The sequence below is a fragment of the Camarhynchus parvulus genome, chromosome 4 (genome assembly GCF_901933205.1).
Source record: "Camarhynchus parvulus chromosome 4, STF_HiC, whole genome shotgun sequence".
NCBI lineage: Eukaryota > Metazoa > Chordata > Aves > Passeriformes > Thraupidae > Camarhynchus > Camarhynchus parvulus.
This window is the reverse complement of record NC_044574.1, coordinates 10,031,709-10,054,139: the sequence shown is the minus strand read 5'-3', so window position 1 is coordinate 10,054,139 and position 22,431 is coordinate 10,031,709. Positions and strand designations below refer to the sequence as shown.

Here is a 22,431-nt window from a genome sequence, read left to right as displayed (position 1 = left end):
TTTTTTTTTTCTTTCTTCCTTAATTCAAAATGTCATTTTATTTTTAAATCGAAGTGATATTTTCTGTCAAAACACTGATCAAAAATAACTACCGAGCTTACAATGTCAGGGTTTTTTTTGGTGTGGCTTTTTTTTTTTTTTTTACAGCCAGCAGTCGCCCTGAAGAAATAAGTTCACTCCAAGAAAATTAAAAAAAAAAAAAAAAGTGCATTTTGAACCGTCACCAAATCCAATGCCAATGCTTTGGAAAGTCACTTTTCCCGTTGTTTTCACTGAGCGCAGGAGCTCGCCCCGAGGCCGGACGCGGCTCCCGGGCAGCGCAGCTCCGGGACGGCCCCGCCAGGCCTCTGCGGGCACTCGCCCCGGGGATCCGGGCAAGGTGCGGGGCCCCGAGCCCCGTCCCCACCGCCGGGCCCCTCTTACCTGCCACCGGGGAGGGCTTGCGCAGCACCAGCCACCTGCTCTTCCACTGCAACGAGAGGCAAAGGGACAGCGTTAGCCGGGGCCGCGCGGGGGAGAGCGGGCTCTCTCCCCTCAGGGCAAGGGGCGGCGGTCGGGGACCCCCGCGGGCCGAAGGGGCGCCGGGAGCGGGGACCTTTTTTCCGTCTCTCAACTTGACGTGACCCTCCACCACCACGGAATCCGTCATCTTCAGTCATGATTCCGGACAGCTGCGCCGGCTCGCTGCGCCCGCCCCGCGCTCCGGCCGCCCGAGGGGTCACTTCCAAAATAGCTTTATTAGGGCCTCGCGCGGGCGGGCGGCCAGCGCGGCCCGGCCCCCGACCTGCCGCCTGGGCAAAGGGGTCTGCGGACCGTCCCAATGACTCTTTGTTCACGTGTTTTACTTCTAGCTTGCGGGGAAAACTTGGATTTTTTTTTTTTTTTATTATTATTTATTTCCCCAGGGTTTCTCAGCGCGAGGCGCGGCCACCGGAGCGCCGCGGATCCGCTCCGAGCGCGACCCCCGCCCCGGTCCGGTTCCGGGCTTGGCCGCTGCCCGCAGGGGCTGCCCCGCGCCCGGGCGGCCGCAAAGCCCGCACCGGACTCGCTCCGTGGAGCGGGGCCCGCCTCTGGCCGGCCCGAACGCCCCCTGCCCGCACCTTCCTTAAAATGCCCAATTTTCACTTTCCAAAAGTGTAATTACAGCTCTCCTTGGCTCCCATAAGACGCTGCCAACTACCCCAGATAAAAATACTCTTCTCACTTTTTTTTTTTCCTCTTTGCAATACAACTGTCACGAGATAACAACCCGCTTACACGAAACCAGAAACAGCTACAATTAATAGAATAAGATGTGTTAATGATGTCCTCAGATTTATTTCCACGAGCAATAGACTAATTAGAGTCCATTATTCCAAAAATACTCCTGCTGCATCTTATTTGATGGTAATTAGCTCTTCAGCTTTTTTTAAACAGCACTACAGCACATTTTTCTTTCAGTAGCATAATAGAAGGGGTTTTTTTAGATGTTTGCATTTATTTCTTCCTTTTAAATCGGTCAGTTTGCATGGAATAACATACAATTTAATAAAACAATCTTTTAAGTGTGTTTCATAATGAATTAGGGAAGTGTTTGTTCAACTGGCTTTGCATTCTAATTCGATTTCAATATAGAGTTAGGAAAAATATCAAATAAAATTTCACTAGTACACTTGAGTTTGGTTTTCGTTTTAACCAAGGCAATAATCACTTAAAGGGGGTGAAAAATATAGAGAATTAGTTTCCATGGGGTAATGCTCAACAGAAAGGCAGGGAGCAGATGCTGGAGTGCCCCATAGGAGTGAGACTGATGTCAGGGTGTGAGAGGCCAGGACATCTCTCAACCTGGACATGTCCTTGCCACCCCTGCTCTGTGTTTGTAATACTGTGCTGTTCACCTCCCAGCTGAGGCTCAACCGATTTTCATTTAGTTCCACCAAGCCATTGCAGTCACAGTGGATAAACAGGCTGCTTTGAAAGCCACAAATTAATTTTAATGCATTCAAAGTATTCAAATTAGTATCAGCTGGAGATCTGTCATTTAGACCTTTGAGGGCAGAAAACAGACTATTCAATCTATGTTTTACAAATATGTTATTATTTGTACTGGTGTTGCTGTGTACTGATACAAGCACCATAGATTTTAAAAACAGGACAGCTAAAAAAACTCTACACCAATTGTCAGAAACACCAGTCTAACACCTTTCCTATCAAACAGCCACCTTCTTTACTGCAAGAGAAGACCAAGTGAGTATATACAACATGAAGCTGCAAGATCAAAACTGCTCACAATGTAGACAGATATTAATTTCAAAGTGAAACTGAAGTCACAGAACAGATACAGACATTCAGAATGGCTTCATCTTTGAGTGGAAACCTGTTCCTGATGAATTCCTTCCAAAGAAGAGCAAATTGTTCCTTCCTGCTGATGCAGCACTTGTCTCAGCAGCAGGTACAGTTAGTCCGGCCACATGGTCATTTTCATTTTAGGGCATTAAACAAGCCAGACTCATACTGCAAATGGCCAGGGAGGCAGAGCCACACAAAAATCTTCAGCTTGGTTTGAAATCAAGATCCCAGAGGTGGGCATTAATATTTCAAGCTAGTGTTTAGTGCCTCAGAAAAACAAACTAAAGGCTTTAATCCCGAGACTCACGGTATCAATAGCTTAATAACATACCCAGGTGCTTACATCTGCCTACTGGAAATGTGTGTGACACTTGGATTAAACTGGGAGCACCAGCAGCTGAAATTGACCCTTATAGAGAGATTTTCAGGTATCTTCCAGCACAAAATGTTATTTCATCTTTCTACCAGCTCTCAACCTCTAGAACTGCCTACAGAGGGATTCAAAGATCTTACTGTAACTTTATATATAACAGACTAAGTTCAAGAAACAGAGGGTAAATGTTTTTATTAAGCAGTTTACATCATTATCTAGATTAGCATTGTTGTATATTTGTACTTACACAGATGCAGTTTTGGTTATTTTTCCTTAAAAATCTCTTTTAACTGCCAATAACATTCACCACTACTAAGAAACCCATGAGGACACTGCAAACAAAAAACACATCTGAATATCTAGGTATCACTTTAAAATTCTATTACATTAAAAAACAACTTTGCTTGAAAAACTTAAGAGAGTTCATAAATGTTCATTAGGGGAAAAATACATTTCACAACAACACCTAAATGTACCCATCTGACACAGCTAAAGGAAAAAAAAAAGAATTTTCCATTCTTGTCAGACTTTTTCTGTTGAATCATTTTCTGCCTGTTTTTGCTCATACAGCTGAGTCCACTGCCTCTAAACATCTGTAATTATTGTAATAATTGCTTTGGTTGCTCCCATATAAATTCCACAGACCATGACAGTAAAGCCTGTGGTTTATGATATCACCAAATCCCTAAGGGAAATGTCAAGCTGCACCCCAGCCATCCAGTTGAAAAATCTGTTATAAGAAACCTCCTTTCTGAGTTATCTAAATAGTTGAACAACTTGTTAGTACAAAACCTAAGACATCTTCAAAACATTGTCAAATTAAAGAAACATTGAAGGATTTATCAGCAAGGTGAAGTGTTTCCATTGCTATCCTCAGGGCAAGGAGCAGATTAATAGTCTGCAGAAGGTCCTGGCTGTATCAACCTAAATCAGCTGCTCCAGATAACAACATTTTTCAGCAAAAGACTTTGAGCTCTCTGGAGCTGTTGCATTAACCTTGCTGGAAAATTGCACACCAGATTCAGCAGAGCTCTGAGACATGTTCCTGATTTTACGTCAGCGGAACACAGAAATATGTTTATATAAAAATATGCTTACGTGTTTGGTTGAAACAAAACCTAAACCCTCTGGTTTCTTTCCCCAGACTTGTTGCAGTTAGCTGAGGAGCAGCTTTACCTACATTGTTCTCTTAGTGTCTCTTGCCCTGGGCTTCAAGAGATCATTTCTCAAGGAGAGGGAATTTCATTTTTGATTCTCCTGTTTATTTTTTCATTTCAACTGAGAATACAAGGATGATATTGTTGCAGGTTGGTTTGGGGGATGACAGCTCCACCAGAAACTGTAGAACAGGTCAAGTCCCTTTTTAGGTAATCCACCAAGCAGACAGAGAGTTGCAGATTTTTGTGCACTGTCTCAATATGTTTGAGATTTTTTTATTATGACAAATAAAGGCAGTCGTGTGTCGAGCAATCCACAGCCCTTGAATGATAGATCAAGGCAGCTGACATCAGATGGAGCAGGGCTGCTTTCGGTGGTCTGGCTTGGAACTGCTAAGAATTACCATGAGAGTTTTCATACCAGCTTATAATAAAATATATATGCCACTTTAATAAAACCAAAAGACTCCAGAACCCTGTTTCAAATGTTAGTGTATTTAACTATTCAACCAGTTTTTCGGGGGCCTATTTTCTCATTAATCCACTTGACATAGTTTGTCACTCTTGTGTATACTCCAGGTTTGTTGACTCTGCCGCAGCCATCTCCCCAGCTGATAATTCCATAGAGGTAAGAGATGTCATTTTCCTCACAAGCCAGAGGTCCACCAGAATCTCCCTGCATCAAAAGTAAGCAAAGGTTATCTAATTGGATAGAAAGCAGTCAGAAGATCAGTAAAACTAAAAAAAAAAAAAAAAAGAAATTAATAAAAGCAGTTTACTGAAGTTTCATTATAGAAAGCATTTTTAGTCACATTCAAATATAATGGTGGATTTTAAAAATTACGCATTAACAAAAGTATCAAAATATCAGATTTTGTTTAAAAATATGAAAATTTTAGATTCAGACACCTACTGAAAAGCAGTAGGTTGATGTAGATAATTTTCAATGGAAGTGAACAAGCCTTTGGGGCTTGGCACTGTGTTGTAATATCAGCACTGCATGGAGAGGCTACATGGGTGCATTTGGAGAGTTTCTCGATGCAGTTTATTACAACTTTCAGAGAACATGGGAGTTTTCAAAGAAAGGTGTTGCATACAGCCACACTTTGGCACTGTGGGATACTGTAATTTTATGTGGCATATGGGGTTTTCCATGCACTTGAATTTGCGACTGAGTATTTATCTTGTCATTAAACCATAAACTGGAAAGCAGCCCAAACTACACTACAGCAAGGGTTAATTTTGGATATTTCTACTTATATTAAACCTTGAAAACATTCAGGACAGGATTTTTTATTATTTTCATTGTTATTCTTAGATTGACTTTCTAGAGAAATTAAAATGTAATAAATTAAAAATGTGACTTAGTAAATGGTACTGGTGAAAGCAGCCATCACTGCAGTTATTTAAGACTAAGGAGAAATATTTTTTTCCTATCTCAAAAGAAAAATTTCTTGAGACAAAAATACATAGGAAAATTGTGTTGCCTTTATATTGAAGATAAGTGAGGGACATCAGATGAATTTTTGCTTGTTTGCATATTTTTCACAATTAGTCTGATTGCAGTTTTGGCATCAGTGTACTAATTAAATGACAAAAGTTTCCAAGAAAATCTTTTAAAAATATTTTAAAACACATTGTCTGTTTGAAATTTCTTGATCTTGGAATATTTTTTATACATAACAGATGGTTTACAGGTTAATATCCTAGGTACATTAAGAAAACCCAGAGATCAGCTACATCTGTTGTTACATTAAGGGGTCTTCATTATTTCTCCTCAGACCCCACTACAAGTCTGACCATACGGAAAAATGAATTATTGATTCACTAATGATGATTTCATGTCATGAGCACTGTTGTTCAGCAACATCTATTGATTCAAAATTGCTGTTTCTCAGACCTTGTAAATCTCTCCAGGCCACTTGTATTTGTGCAACTCCTTTCTCCTTCCCTCTACTTTCTTTTCTCCTTCTCATTCCCAATTTCTGTTTTTCCAGGGCAGGGAGAGAGAATCAGCTGTAATGCTGTCTCTTATTTGCACTTCCTGGTAAAGGCAAGGGGAGCTGGGCAGGCAGGGTCGTTTCCATCCCTCTCGCTCTGTGACCCCTTGCAGCCTCAGTCTCAGCCTTGGCCTTGAGCCGCTGCTGGCTGCTGCCATTTTGCTCCTGCCACCTTTCTTTGGATATGTTCATGACCCCTGTGGGGCTTCCAGCACACATGACATTCTTTCCTGCACTCGCACTGCCAGCTATTAGCTATGTGCTGCCTTTTCACGAGTTTATGTTAATAGAGCAAAACCCTCCTCCTTCAAAATGAGCTGTAGATGAAATCTGAAGTTTTATGTAAGGAATAATCTGATCCTTCATTTTAAGAAGTCTCATCTATCACCACAACAATTCTGCATCCTTATTCAGAGCTGAGGTGTGACACAACTGAAAGTAGTGAGAGCATGAGGTCATTCCATGAAAGACTGAGGTTACATAACACAGTTTCCTATTGACTGACATTCTACCCCATTCAGTCACATCCACTATAGAAACCTCAGTTCCTTCCTCCAAGCCTCACCACTGCTCCTCACCTCCTACCCAGGTGTCCTTATTTTCCCTCAGGCAAGAGGCAGCAGCTCTGGGATTTGTCCCCACTCAGGTTCATGCTGATTTTCCTGCTGGCACATCCCTGCCAGCTGGGCACAAATCCATTGCCACCACCTGCAGGCTCAGCCAGGACTGGAGCAACACACCCTCTAGTGCACAACCACTGCCTTATGTGAAGGCAGGAGGAATGCAATACCCTGGAGCTCTTCTGTGGAGCTTAATTGACATTGAACATGAGAAAAAATAAAGGTGGAAGCAGTCATATAAGGTTCTTTTCTTTAGGAATATTACTTTTCTTTAGGAACACTGTAAAATCAAAAGTAAGAATTGTAACACTGCAGCATTTATGACCCAAATACATTTCTATCACCTGCCTAGAGATGATGCAGCATTACCTGACAAGCATCAGATTTGCTATCAAAGTAGCCAGCACAGAACATATTTTCTGTGAGTTCTGTTCCATAAATTTCAGGACTTCTGCACTTCTCCTCTGGAATAAGTGGAACCAGTGTTTCTTGCAGGACATCTGAATAACCAGATATATCTTTAAAAAATTTCCCAGAAAGGAAAAGAAAGTCATTTTTACAGAATGTCAAGAGCATAACAGGAAAACACAAGGCACAACACATTTAACACATAATAAACACATTTAACACCTCTCAGTAGTGTTCATGTTATGGATGTCTTTAAAACAAAATAATTTTTATAGTGATCACTTTCTGATCCTCCAGTCAGACTCCATAAAATAACTGTATTGCAATGTCCAGTCATTGATACATTTTGGCTTCTCTCATTTTCTAGAGACTCAGCAACAGTACCCCAGCACTCCTCTTCTCACCTGTTTCCAGATGTGATAATAAATCATCCATTTTTCAGTGACTCTATTACTTCTTTTTATCTTTAGACTACATATTTAGACTGGGATATTTGCTCATACTTTATCTGTCACCAAATTATGGCAGCCAGCTCCTCAGTCCTTCTCATCTACCTGCATTGGTCTTTGCTATCTCAACAATGAAGCAGCATGGTCCAGCCTCATATTCCTGAAATTCCTCCTCTGAAAGGATGGGATGATTTTTCCCACCTTTCTCAATCTGGGTGTAAGCACTTCTTAGCCCAAAGTCTACCTGGCCTTCCCCTATCAATGTTTTCAAAGTTTCTCGATGGTGAAGTTAAAAATCTCTATCTGGAGAAACCAGAAGAAGGGAAGGATTCACTTCACTAAAATTCCAGGTTTGGCACTCCAACAAGCTACTTTCTCCCCTCCCAGTCCAGTGAGATCTAGCTAGCTCATGGCTCCTTCCATCCTGAAATTAGTGCAAATATTTGTTCAAAAGTACCACACTTCAAATTTCAAAGTCTATAAAGGAAGTTCAGGATGATTATCTCAGATGTAAATGTTCTAAACTCCAAAGGTAGGTATAAAGAATCCCACCAGAAGTCCCTTGCAAAACATTTTACCAAACTCTCAGTTGTATAACGTATACCGCAGCGTTATGTTTTTATTATCATAATTTTTTTTCTACAAATATCAGCTCTCGTTTTACTCACTCTCATGCTTGTGTCCCCATCCAGAAATCTGACATTTCAACTGGTCAGGGAAAACAGTGTTACTTTCTGGCAGGCATATGGGCTGAACAAACTGGGACTTGACAGCACAACGTTGCCCGTTCTTCTTCAGCTTAATCAAAGCTGCAGAATAGAAAATGCAGGAGGAAGAAAGTGACTGTTCCCTTTCTTTAATGGGATTGGCAGTAATGGGTCTCAGATACAAATTTAATTATCCCCTAAGCCTCTCTTAATTAAGATATTTCAATCAAAGACAGACAGACTCATCTCAACAGCACCTGATTTCACAGCAAATTGAAGGCTGAAACATTCAGCTACTCCCCTTGTGGGAATATTTATTTTATGCTATGCTCACTGAGCAGATTTTGCTTCACTGCCTCTGTAGAGAAGGGGGAAGATAGAAAATACATGTGTCTCCTCCCACCTTATAGTTAAATAACAGTGACATATCCCCAACTTTCAGCTGAAATAAGTGGGATGTGCAAATACTCACTGCTTCTGAAAGCCTGGTCACTGGCCTAATTCCAATTCCATTTAAAAAATTAATTACTCCAAGAGCTGGTGTGTTTCGTGTCCTGTTATCACTGAGTTCAGCGAAATTCAGGATCTTTAAAATTAAGGAATAAAACCTTGGGACATTTCAAAGCCAAGCTTCTTGAAGCTGCACAATATTACATAACCTACACAATCTTTACTAAGCAGTTATGGGGTTGAAAATAGTGTAAATAGATAGCTGTGCAGCATCATGAGATTGACACTGAAATATTTCAAAAATTGGCTCCCCGTAGAAAATCTCTTTCAGTTGGTTATAAAGCAGCAAAGGGGGCTTTGTACTGGGTGGAACAAGGACAGTATGTTAGTTTGGCCACACCACTCAAAGAGATGAGGTAATGTGGACACACTTATTAAACTTTCTCATCAGGCCTTTAGGAAGCTCAGAGTTTTGTGAGCACAGCTGTGTGGAAAGCAAGTGACCTCACTGGTCTTATTTCTCTACCAGGTAGTTTTTTGCCTTAGTGGAACATAGAAGCAGCATCTCACAGCCTGAGAAACTCACACAAACCTTGTTCCCACACTTCCTCACCTTGCTCCTCTTCCCCACTAACTCTGTCTGCTTCTGAATCCCTCAGATTTCCTAGCAAACGTGATAGTTGTTTCCTTTAGAAAAGTATTTTCAGCAGGACAAAACTCTTCTGTTGCATCAGAAGAAATCACTGACTGGACAGAACAGGCACCTGCATCTTCTCCCCACAACACAGTTTCTGTTTTCTCATTTATTTTTGCAATTGGGCTTGTCTTAGGCACTCCATGTTCAGCTCTCCCTAGAATTGGTCATAGCCCACTGGTGAGGCATGCCTACCTAATTTCAGAGTAATTAAAAAAGCTATGAGATCTCAAAGCTTCATGGGTGGTTTTCACCAGGAGATTTGAGAGCAGAGCAATGTCACAAATCCAGTTTGTCTCCTTGTACATTGTGACAGAGTTCCCACCAACACAGAACTTGAATGCTTTTTGCTATAGAGTAGAAAATACTTACCATCTGTGAGCCAAAAAAAAGCCAGTACATGCCTGACCTAAAATATTCCCAATGTCAGGCTATTAAATAATCTCACAGACAAAGTACTCTCACAGCTTGATGCCCTGGGGTGACGTGACAACTTTCACAAGAGCAGATCAGAAAATAAGAAATAAGTTGCTGCTCCATTGTCATTCTGACTAATATTATAAGGTCAATCAGAAGGGCATTTAACTTCTGACTGATAAGACAGCTGATTTTTAAATCTATCTCAGTGTATAAAATGATTCTTAGTACCACAGGTTTTCAGAGCAGATGGGGTTATTACATTCATCTAGTCAGATCCTTTATACAATACAGACAATAGAATTTTACCAAGTAATTCCTGCATCAAGCCTACAGCTTCTGGTTCAGTTGAAAAAATGCCTAATCTCACAAAGACTTGAAGTGATGATCAATCTGCCACACATCTAGGTAAATTGCTCCAAAGGCTAATTATCATAATTATTTAAAATTTGCAATTTATTTTTCATCTGAATTTGTCTAGCCTTCAGATGCTGTTATCACTCTGGTAGAACTAAGAACCCTCTGCATTCAAAAGCCTCTCCTGGCATCTATGATTTTTCCACTCTAAAGGCAGTTTCTAACAGACCATGTCAGCTTGAAACTAGGTCGAGTAAATGGAAAATAAATCTGTCTGAAGAAAAATACTCACCAATGTCATGTTCGGTAGGATTGAACACTGAATACTGAGGATGCAAGATGTATTTCTCTATCTCAAATGTCTGTGTTACATCAGTTGTTTTATTAAATATTTGTTGACCCAGAACTACTCGAATTGTGGATTTTAGTGGACTGTAATGCAAAAGAGAGACAAGCAGTTCTGTGATTAGCAGGACAAATGCAGCTGATTTTCCAGTGGCTGGGTATCCTATGAACCATTATAACCTCAGCCTCCCACCATGTCTATTGTTTACCCTCTCATAAAGCCTTTACCTGTTTCCCAGGTTTCCTGCCTACAGAGGGCAAGAAAAAAGGTGTTACAGTGAAACCCAGGCTCTGTGGGTCCTGATTAGCCTAATTAAAGGCTGCTGCTTCTTGAAAGAAGGAAAAGGCCAGCACAGGCACTGTGCCCAGCTGCTGCTTGGCTAACAGGGATCTTTGGGGGATGTAAACACCTCTTCTAGAAACTCAGCTGAGTCAACTTAAACTCAGCTTTGCCAATGATTACAAAAACTGCTCAGAAAGAAAGGAGGGATCAAAAGATGAGTCAGTGGTGGATATCTCATTTCTCCAGGAAAACAGTCTCCTGAAAAAAATTACAGGCATGGGCCAAGATTTAAAGGTGCTGGCACACTGACAATTCAGGAACATCTGGGAAGCTTCCACCAAAAAGATATCACCAGTTATGAGATTTGCTTATCTATGTCAAATCTGTTGTCCAGAATCAAATACAACCTGGTGAAGTCCCAAAAGCACATGGATTTAATGGAAAACTTCACAGCCAGAGGAGAACACAGTAATTGCAATTCATACCATCTTTTCTAACTATCAATTTTTTACTTTAAGACCACAGTCCTCTGATATCCAGCATCCTAGGAAAGAAAACTATTAACAACAAGTATAGCAACTGGGAAGTAAGAGACATTTGGGAATAATCAGGAAGTGTTTAGGAAAGGCAATATAGTCTCTAGCTTTGAAAGCAACAGAATTCACATTTCACTCTTGTTCTAAAACCAATTCAAACTGCCTAAGTCTACAATGAATGAAGTTAGCAAGTTTCTTCAACATTGGAGCATTCCTGTGTTTTGTTACCCAGTGCAGGAGAAGGAAATATCTGGTGTTACATGTCATGCACAGATGTAGAGGGGTTTGCATCATTGCAGTTTCCCTGGTTGCATTTCTGTGCCCATCAGGTACGAAAGCAGCACAGAACCTCCCCCAGTACTGAGTGCACAGCAATGACCAGCAGCCATGGACTCAGAGAAAAGAGATTCTGGGCAATTGCAATGCAGAGAGATGCTACAAGAACTGTGCTTAAGGTTAACAAAGGAAAGGGCTACGTGTATTCTGTAGTACCGAAATACATGACAATAAAATGTTCTTCAATTAATATGTAAGGCCATGATTTTCTCAGTATTTTTGCTGTAGTAAATCAACCTCCTTGAAAACCAAATTTTGGGCCTGTAAAACAGTGGAAGTTCACTTTCTGGAACAGTATTTAGAATAATTTTAGAAGTACTGAATGGTTCTACTAGGACTTACAGATGGTTCATTCAGGAAAAGAAATAAAACAGGAGGGGTTACAGAAAAGAAAAAAGAAATAATTGAGCTGCACAGGTATCTATTGTCGCCTAGTGGAAAGCAGTTGGAATTGTGACTACCAGAGGTACTAAACAAACAGAAGAGCACAGATTACAATGCAGTAATTATGGAAAATCTGTACGTACCAAACGACCAGCTGGAAGTGGGTGGAAATGTCCTGAACAGCTGCCAAAGTTAGTAGCTATTTCACAACATTTGAAAAACAAATGCATTGTGGCTTGAGCTCCAAATGCTTCAGTATAGCATTCACAGTGGTATTATTAGCTCTAAAAGCTATCAGTGTCTATATTCTGGCAAAAGGTTTTCTGTTTCTCTTGGCTTCTTTACTATGCAAAGGAACAATGGGCATCAAATGATGTAACATTTTTCCCTTCAACGTGATCAAACTGAAATCAGGGAAAGTGGTGAACATTTGTAGAAAATTAAGTATTTAGAATAAAGTAAGAGCATTCTATACTCAATATTTTCTCCAGTGTCCCACAGGAGAAAACAAAAGAAAATCAGCTTCAGAAGTTTGACAGTTTAGTTCTTCCATGGGGCTTTTTGTAAAGCTCAGCCCACTCTATTTGTGTCAACCAACAGTAATTTATCATCTCCAATAAATCATTGCTTGGCTGTCTCAGCCTTTCTGAGCAAAATACAGCAGAGAGCACAGTCATCTCTGTTATATCTCAAAACAGGCATAAACATTCAGAAAGGTAACCAAGAAGAAGATAAATACTTCTGTTCCCCTGCAGGTTCTTGTACATGCAATGCCCCATTCTATGTGCTGCTTCACCTTACCTTATTCCTTTAGCCAGGGTGTTTAGACTCTCTGAGACTCCTTCAGGAACAAGATAAGGGTTTATGGGATTATAGTAGTCCAAGACATTTTTCAGATCATGACGAGTATTCAAATTGACAGAAATTCCTTTTGAGGCATTGTTCTTTTATAATCTCATCTTCTTTTTTGTTTCAGTTCAGGTTTGTTGTGAGGACCCACTGTCACACTAAGGGGTGAGCTTACCTGTTAGCAAAGCAGTGTGCTGCTGACACAACCCAGCAGGTCTGAACCAGGCTGCCACCACAGAAACTCGCTCCAATATATATAGCTGCTGTCCAGGGGTGAGATCCAGGCAGAGATGAAGATCCCCCAACAATCCTAGGTCTCACAAAACTTCTTTTTTTATGTCTTCTTCCACATGGTCTTTTGGTGCTTGCAGAACTGTCTACTTTGTCTGGAACTAGTGGCCTCCTTTCCCTGCTTGCTGAGATAAAAAGGGATATGGCTTCAGACCACCAGAATCTTTGTGTTTCACGTCTCATACATCTTCAGGATGCGGACCTCTCATTGCTCACAGAGGTCCACTCCCTTTTCTGGGCCTGTAATTCCCAGGGTGATGAAAATTTTTAACAAAACATCAGTAATTTCTGGTACCTTGCATGTTCTAGCAGAAAATTTGGGGCTATTGGGATGGTTGTGACCAAAACAGTAGTATGACACTGCTGCTATTTTAGGACCGGAATCACAGACTGTATCACAACTCCAAAAATGCAAAAAAAGCCTGTTGTTTACTGGAAACGGTAAAATATTCAACACTTCTGGGAGCAGTAAAGCATTCAAAATTACACAGTGAAACCTTGTTGTAGTGTCAATAAATCCTCATTCATTCATAACATGGATTTTAAGAAAGCCTTTACATACCACAACTTGGAATGTCACAATACTCCCAAGACAAGCTGCTGTCCTTCATGATGTAACACCAGGGCTTATCATCATCATCTGGATTTCTGGTGAATTCAGGGGAAGAGGGAATTACAAGCATTAACCACAGTGTTGTTCCAAGCTTCCCAAAGGTTTTCTTTTTCCTCTTGCACCACGCAGAGCACTGACAGGGCTCTCAGATTTTGAGCCATCTGACAAAGTTCTCACCTACAAGGGTGAGCAGCTTTTCAATATAATTCTTCATCTTAAAACCAACCAAGACTAAGGTTCTCTAGAACATGAAATACTGACATGACTGAACACCTGTAAAATTTGCCTACAAGTATTTGGATGCATGAGCACATTCACAGCATTTAACTACAGCCCACACTGAAGTGCTTTCACAGGTATCAGCTCAGCTATTTTCAGAACTAAATCCCATGGGAGAGATTCCTGGTTTAGGTTATTTTTTAGGCAAGGAGATTCCAACACAGGTAGAATCATAGAAAATCCATAACAAGAATAGCTAGCAAAAATGAATTTGCAAATCTCAGGTTCACATTCCCTGGAGAGTCTGAGGAAATGAGAGACTATTTCAAGAAAATATTGTATTCCTCAGAAAGGTTGGGAAAAGAAAAAGGAGTAATGGAAACCATTTTGCCCTTTATTACCTTGGTGTTAAACAGATTTTGGTTTGATTCCATGAGGGTTTCTCTGTGGTACAGCCTGTTTTTATCAGTGCATTATAAGTAACCAGAAATCTGCCCAGCTTACACCTCCAAGAATATAGGGAGACTTTATTAGACCAAGAAGAATAGACAAGGTAGTTCAGAGCTCCAGATAAGCAGTAATTCTAATTTCAATTGGATTTATCACAAGCACCAACTTCGATTATTTTTTCTTTTTCAATCTGACTGCTCTTCAGAAAAAGGTAAGAGCACTTTCAAATTCTCAGAACTGAAGAAGCAACACAGGTTGAGTCATCTTCCGCCAACAATGTTTCTAAATTAGACTATTTGAAGAAGAAGATATCTGCAGGATTATATAGTACAGCAGAGATATCCCCAGAAATTGTAACAAGCTGACAAAAAAGTGAAAAGCTTTTTTCTCAGCTCTACAGAACATGAACACATCAGCTCCTACACCATTTTGTTCTCTGCATTTCAAATCTGGAAGTGAATATTGGGCATAAATGATGTAAATCAAGAGGCTCAAGTTTCATCAAAGCACAAAGTATGTGCCAGGTAAATTGCCACACTGTGCTGGGACACCATAAATCAAATACTGAAGTGTTTGCATGAGAAGCAAGCCCTGGAAATCAAGGTGGGAGGGTTTAAAGGATGGGGTAGGAATTTGTTTATTGTTAATTTGTGTTAGATAGAGAAGGGCTACTTTCAGCATGCATGCTTTTCATCACCAAACAAATTAGGAAGTGCAGTAGATTCTGATTTTCCTGAACTACTGGTCTAAGTTCCATTAAAAACACACACACACACACACACAGAGACACACACATAAATAAGCAATCAAGCAAACAAACAAAATCTTCAATCAAGCAATCAAGCAAACAAACAAAAGGCATCAACCAGTAATTTATGGAGAATCATCTATAGTTTGGCAGGTTTAGCATTTGCTCATCTCCAGGATGAGAAATATTCTCTCTAAATAAAACCATTTCCTTTATTTGTGGATATCTATTGAGCTCATGGATACCTCAGAAACAGGGGGAAGAACATAAGGTGACTGAGGAGAAGGCACAAACCTACATAGCACAAGCTATTTTCTATATAGCTTAACTGCATATAGAAAACTTCAGCAGAAATGTAGTTTATCACTGTGTGGTGCAATCAAAATTGAAACACTGGGATATCTTCTTTGACAATAGTTTTCCTTTGTAAGAAATCAAAAAAAAAAAAATTTGACATCCCATTTCAACCTTATTTAAATATAGTGCTTTGATATTTCATTTTCAAATAACTTGCCCCTTTTAAAAATATTTCTTTATTGTATGTCTTTCACAAGCAAAGAATAAAAAGTTAAATTTAGCCATTCCTATTTAGCTAGTGCATTGATTTCTCCTTTTGGATAAGCATTAATGAACAATGTCAAAAGTTTTGCATTATGGTCTCATTTGGGAAAAAAAACTGATTACCCAGGAGAAAAGGACCTGGAATTTCCAGCATTATTTTGTGTCTGAGCTTCTCTCAGCAGACCCAGGTATTGATTGAGCCTTTCTACCAGATCTTGTCTTCTGTACAATCACTCTTGGCAGTCTGGCTGATTACTGAAGTCAGTCTAGCTTTCCTCAGACAGGGGAACCCTGCTTTGAGATCCCTGGCCCTTCATTTCCACACCACTCTGGATTGGTCCATCTCTGGATGTGTACAAATGCAGGACAAACAAGAACTTTCCTCACCTGCAGTAAGGGAAGGGTCCCAGGCCAAGCTCCACCGCTTTCCCAATGCTGTCAACATGAAGCTCTTGGTAAAGCAGGTCAGAATTCCAAGGCAAGCAGCTGTGTCCCGAGATGGTTGTCTTGGCTGTCCCTCTGTAATCTGTGCCATTGCCGATGTAGCACCGTTGGCTCGGGACTGGCAGAGGAAGAGACTGGTCAGGAATCAGGAATCAATGCTAACTGCATGTTAAATACTCACTTCACAGCTGAGGTTTGAAATGAGAGCTCAGCTCTCTAGTGCCTTTCACCTTAAACAGGACCTGAATGCACCAAACAAGAACTTCTTAAATAAAGAAAAAAGGAACCCAAGAAGTTAAAATCTCTGCTTAAAGTTACTAGTAAGTTAACCTCATTTTACACAGGAGCAAGTAACTAATCAAGAGACAGAATAGCAGAAAATTACACCTAAAATTTGTACTGTGTTTGGAAGATTTCAGTCAGCAATCTGCAGCAAAGTCAGCAATATGGCTGGGATTCCTCTGGTCTAATTTTAGACACAACTGAGCTCATCTCTGGAGACTCCCTCTTTAGTTAATTAAGAGAAACAGAGATTTCTAGTGCCAAACTGATGCAGCCTGTTTGAGGTAACTTTTTTAAGATGAAGTACACCCCATAAACTCCTGTCCACATTGAATGAATCTCCATTGAAAATTTAGGGTGCTTAAGGCAACCAGCTCAAACAGAAACATAGTACTGAAAATTACATAGCAGTTGCTCTGCAAGTGCTTCAAGGGCCTGATATTTGAAAATACTTCTTTTATGGCCTCATATGTACCCATATATATATATATATATATATACACAGACACACTATATTCATGTATATTACAAATGTGTAGCTACATGTTGCAGAAACATCAATTTTGCAAAATTCTAACTAGTAGGTTGAATTTTCTTATTCAAAACCCATGTCTTTATCACCTGCATAAGGACTATTTCTTCAGCTAGAAGACACATACATATTCTATGACCTGTATACTCAGCTGCCAAGATCTATCAACAGCACATACCAGCATTATGGCTGAAAAACATATGGGGACGCATTTGTATACAAATAGCTTCACTGAGCAGAAAGCCTACACCTCAAAACACAGTTAAGAGCATCCCAAAGGAAACACAAAACCATCTAATGCACAAAAAGGATTAATTGTGACCGAGCTTCAGAGGGTTTCTTGTCCCAGCCATGTCAACGTGACACGTCCTTGACATGTCACAAGACTGGTGGAATCTTCTTCTAAACTTATAGGCATACTTAAAGATATAACATCATTGACCAACTGTTGAAAAACAGCCTCTGAGGATGATCCATCACACCACACAGTGCAGACAGCTATTGCCAAAGACCTGTTTATTTTGACAGAATAAGGTGACACATGAACCAGGGCACATAACCATGACTGAAATAATGAACCACAGTACTGCTGTTAATTACCCTGCCAAGTCATCAGTGTAGTGACAGACCTCAAAACCACAAGCAAGCATATGGCATAAATTTGGGAGATGAAGGTCAAGAAGTTAGGTGGAAGAACATTAGTTAGTATACAAACACTTAGCTAAATCCACGTCCTAGCTTTGTCTGGCAGACACTTCTGACGTGCTGAGATCACATTGTCTCCCACCCACAACCTGAATCAAATTCCCTTTATTCAATGACTGTAAAAATACCATTAAATCAAACTCATGTTTTAAAAACCATAATCTAGGACCTCACAGAAAATAACTTGTCTATCATTTGTACTGTTAGCACAAGTAACCATGTCTTGGCAAACCTGCCATTTAATTTTCGAGCAAGTTGCAAGTTACCCTGCTTTGTTTACCTGAAACAGTGTCATGAAAATACCACAATCATGCTGGATGCTAAGTTTTTTCATTTATGCAGGTGCTGTGTTACTTGTGCTGTATTTATTGTATTCAGGAACAATTTAGAGTGACTACTTTTATGATAATGAAACAAGGGATTGTATTTCAGCACAGACCCAGGGCCATATTCTGCAATACCTGTGGTTTGGATGTCTTGCAGATGGTGTTTACAATTTGTGCTTATCCTTGTCAGGCTTAAAATCCAACATATCTCTGTTTCATCAGGTCTGCCAGTCATTGCTAAAGCTGCCAACATATTTTAACGTGAAGAATTTGGCCTCTTTCTATATCATCCCTCACGTTCTCCTTCTGTAGCTAAGAAGTTTAGATTACATCTTGCACTTGTTGAGAGGAACAGTGATATCTCTCAAGAAGTTTTTTGTTTCTTTTTTGTTTTATGAGGAGTATTTTGGAAACAGGCATAACTTGAGTTAATTTGCTATCCTGTGGAAAGGTTTCTGAGGTGAAATATTAACATTCATTAGCAGCTTTCCATTGGTCTGTGCTCCACTCCAGAAACCTTTACCTGACTGGCTGGCAGCAGCACCATGGTACCCACTAAGGCCATGAGAAGTATCTGCAATGCTTTATACATTTTATCACCTATAATTCAGGAAAAACCGTTTTTAAAAATATTTCTGCAATTATTGCAGTCATGTAGACCTTCTGCCTCTTATTCCCTTTTTTGAACTGTTACAGCACTGAAAAACTCTCTTTTTCCCCCTTTGTCAGAAATGGTGTGTAGGTGGTCTGCTTTCAGGAGTTCTTAATGGATTGCTCTGACTGGGAACTGTTCAGTCCCAAATCCACATAGCTTCCACAATGTCTCACAACTCTGAAACATATTTATTTTCCTATGTGGAAGAAAGTCATGGAGGATGTAATATGTGTTTTCATGTTCATTCATTTCCCTGTACTACCACAAATCACTGCTAAGAATAGAAATTGCCTAAATTTTCAGATTACGCAAGTTTGGATGCAAATGCAGATTCAACTTACTTTGCAGTCCTATGCCACTATCACCTCTGTTAGCTTCTTTTCAGAAAAACTATTATTAAAATTTAAAATTATAAATAATTTCTTGTTGTATTTTGTTTTTTCAATCCAAGGTATTTCAATAGCTCATGTAAAACATTACACGTGTTAAGATTTTGTATTTTATAAGAAAGTCACAGCAAATCTCTGCCTTTTCCAATAAAACAGTTTTGGGTCTTAAAATTAACAGCAACCTGAAAAGCAGTTATCCAACCAGTTCTAATTACTAACTTTCTGAAAGCATTTCACAAGACTTTTTGTCTCCAGATATTGTTTCAAGTCCTGTAGTTACGTACCTGAACATTTTCAGGAGTTTGTTTTGAAACTCTCTGCAGAAAACAATGAATCTTTCACATTTTCTTTTCCCCAAAACACCTCACCATCAATCTCCCTGATGTTTTTGAGCTTGGAATATTTTTTGGTTTTTTTCCAGATACACATAAGCTGTTTCATTCTATTTATAAAAATATGTTTTTCCACCAATGGTTCTGATTCTGGGACAGGATGGTTTAGAGTAACCCTTTCATTCAGCAATGCTTTGATTTATCCCTGACCAACACATAATGCTTTTATGAAGTACAATGTTAGATTAATTTTTTGTATTGCTCCATATAAGCTGATGGCAGGAACAGAGAAGGGGAAAGAGGAAAAGGACATATCCAACCTAAACCTCCCCTGACTCAGCTTGATGCTGTTTCCTTGAGATGAACAGCACTGAACAATGATGTTTTATGCCTCTGCATTAATTTGTTGCTTACACAACCTCAGTATTACAGGATGTGCTGCCCTTCAAGCCATCCTTTACCAGGGTATAAGCCAAATTTCCTTTCTGCATGAGTTCAGACTCATGGGCTGCCTGCAGAAGGGTTTGTCCTTTCTTCATTCAGCCAGAAGTTCCCTGATCTCCCTTCCTGGGTAGCTGTGAGATGCCCTCAGAGATGAGAGGTGTGAAAGCCTTTGATTTCAGGGAGCTGCACTTCCCCTGCTGCACAGGCAGACCATGACTACTGTGGCTGGCAGTAAATGTGTGAGAGAAAGGAGCCTCTGGTACTTGTGGAGATTGTTCTTACAGGCATCTCATTCTATCAAATTATGCACTGAAACACAGCACACACAGACACACACACCCTGCCAGGTGTTCTGAGAGCAACAAGGCAAGTATTCCTGTGCTAAATGAAACAAGCACCATGAAGAGAGCTTTAAAAGACATCCACCTAGTACTTCTTCCAAAGGAAGATCTAACTTGTCTTCCAGTGTGTCCCTATGCCACTGAAAATCTCTGTAAATATCTAGAGAGCAGACTCCACTGAAGAAACCAGTTGCAATTTTTTTCACTCATTAATGATGAGAATGTGAATTCTGATGACGTGAGGCACAGATAGGATTGCATGGCAGCAGCACCAGGACTGGTCTGTTCCTGGCTTCAAGCAAATTACTTCATATTTTTCTGCCTTTCTGTGAATGTGAGCAGTAATAGCACTCACTGTGGCTTTCAGAGTTAAAAATTAATGAACACATACCACAAGTGAAATATAAGGGGACCTATGTATCTATATTTCAATATAATTCAATCATACTGTTACAATCTTTACCTATATTTCAATATTTCTGTTTGGGGTCATGAACAGCAGATTGCACATATATATAACAAGTAACTGATTCAAATAATTGTGTCACTTTCTAGTTTGTTGAATAGCAGTAAAACCTCTGGACTGACAGCACCTAACACTGGAATGAAAGCCTGCTGAAACTGCAGCCTGATTATGACACAACCAATCTGTCTGAGCTAGAAGCTAGGCAGGAAGGTGGAAAAATTGGCATCTTTTTGTAATTAATAAATCTAGCAGAAAATGAACATGTAAAACAAGGATGGATTTAAGACTGTGGGGGGAAAAAAAGTGATTTATATGCACAAAACCTCTTAAAGTTGCATCCTGACGTGAGGATGGCACATTACACTTACTGAAACTAGGCTTATTTTTTAATATGTTTATTCTTTAAAGGGTCTTTGTACCTTCACACTTGCCAATGCTTAGATCATCTGAGGTAAAATTGAAGAGATTTATATCTGTTATAAAAGCTAATGTACAAAGCTACCTTCTGAATAAGTTGAATTCTTTAATGTAAAAGTTTAAATCCAGAAATCTATAAACTCTGCCAGTACTTTCTTATAGCTTAGAAAAGTAATATCCTAGATAAGAGGAAGGAGTGGCTCTTATTCCATTTCATTTTTCTATTTATTATCTTCAGTTCTAGTACAATAGTTCTGATTTACAGAGTCATAAATGCAATCCAATAGGTAGGTATATAAAGCTAATAGGAGCAATATATTTAGGAAAAAGGCTGTCAAGAGCTAGGGGAAAGAAATTCTGGCAACAACGAGCCAATATCAGTGCTAAATTACTTTGAGAGTTACACAGACTGCCATACAGGATTTTGAGGAATATCTGAGGGCCTAATTCATAGTGAAAGCTTTCATGCTTTTGAATATACCTGTAGGTCCTGGTGTGCTTAGAGAATGAGCCCAAATAACTCTCTGGGCAGGAAAAGGAACAGACTGTGTAACAGTGAATGATCAGCAGAGGAGCAGCAGCTCTGTAGAGAGATTTTAATGAGAAGTGGGGATCTCTTGAGCCCCCAAAACATCCAGAGTGGGCTGAGAGGAGAAAGCAGGAGATGGGAGAAACAAACAATGCAGTAATCCAAGGATGCGCTGCATCACATCTTCCCTTCAACCACCTTCCTGACAATTACACAGGACAACACACTGCATGGATTAAGAGATGTCAGTCCCCTTGGATTCAAGACAAGATGTGCCCTCTGTAACATAATAAACTGAAACCACTGTCACATCCCAAATAAATCACAAATAGGATTAAAAACACCCTAATGGCTTTCAATTAACCAGCACCCAGTAGCACTGCTGCCAAGTCAGGCACTCTCACAAGACTAAGGACTAAGCAGCTGCTTCATATTAGAGGCTGCTAATATTAATCATATTAGTTTATACTAGAATTATAACAAAGACTTGTCATCTAAAAAGGCAACACTGTAAGAATAGAGAGGAAAACACAAAAAACTTAGTGCCCACCAGCATCTGGAAAATGCACATCTATGTAAAAATAAAGAAGTCATTGTGGATCTTGAACCTACTTCTATCTCAGACAAGAGAAATTTTTTCCTCTTCTTTGTTATCTGCCTTATCTTCCAGTCCTTACAGAGGCAGTCCTTGCTCTATGCCATGCTGCTACCAGCACAGCTCATTAGCTTTCCTCTCTAGTTCACATTTGCCAAGGTGTCAAACATAAATTAGTATTCCACTACCTCCATGCAAACAGTACTTCATTTTTGTTTTTCTCCATATTAGCCAAAAGCTTTACTAAAATTATAAAGAAGGCTGGGAGATAAGAAGAGCCTGTCTATCATTGCTCACATCTGTCATCTCCATAAATGACATGGAATGGTTTTTTTGCAAAGCCACAGCTGTCTCTGGTCTCCTGTTCACCATTCCCTGGAGTGGCACTGTCTCAGTGCA

At 39.9% G+C, this 22,431-nt stretch overlaps 2 protein-coding genes across 2 annotated transcripts in view; both read right to left on the bottom strand.

Moving 5' to 3' along the window:
* Positions 1-948, bottom strand: part of DOK7 (docking protein 7) — a 57,986-nt gene extending 57,038 nt beyond the window's left edge. Inside the window, exon 1 of the mRNA XM_030948321.1 lies at positions 424-948. Within this exon, the coding sequence (XP_030804181.1) occupies positions 424-649 (226 nt within the window). The 5' untranslated portion in view covers positions 650-948. The remainder of the gene's footprint in view (positions 1-423) is intronic.
* Positions 949-4,363: 3,415 nt separating this feature from the next.
* HGFAC (HGF activator) overlaps positions 4,364-22,431 on the bottom strand; it is a 38,402-nt gene continuing 20,334 nt past the window's right edge. The window contains exons 8-14 of the mRNA XM_030947418.1: positions 15,963-16,137; positions 13,547-13,632; positions 12,869-13,109; positions 10,253-10,392; positions 8,004-8,144; positions 6,848-6,996; positions 4,364-4,534 (exon numbers count right to left, since the gene is read on the bottom strand). Of these exons, the coding sequence (XP_030803278.1) occupies positions 4,364-4,534; positions 6,848-6,996; positions 8,004-8,144; positions 10,253-10,392; positions 12,869-13,109; positions 13,547-13,632; positions 15,963-16,137 (1,103 nt within the window). The remainder of the gene's footprint in view (positions 4,535-6,847; positions 6,997-8,003; positions 8,145-10,252; positions 10,393-12,868; positions 13,110-13,546; positions 13,633-15,962; positions 16,138-22,431) is intronic.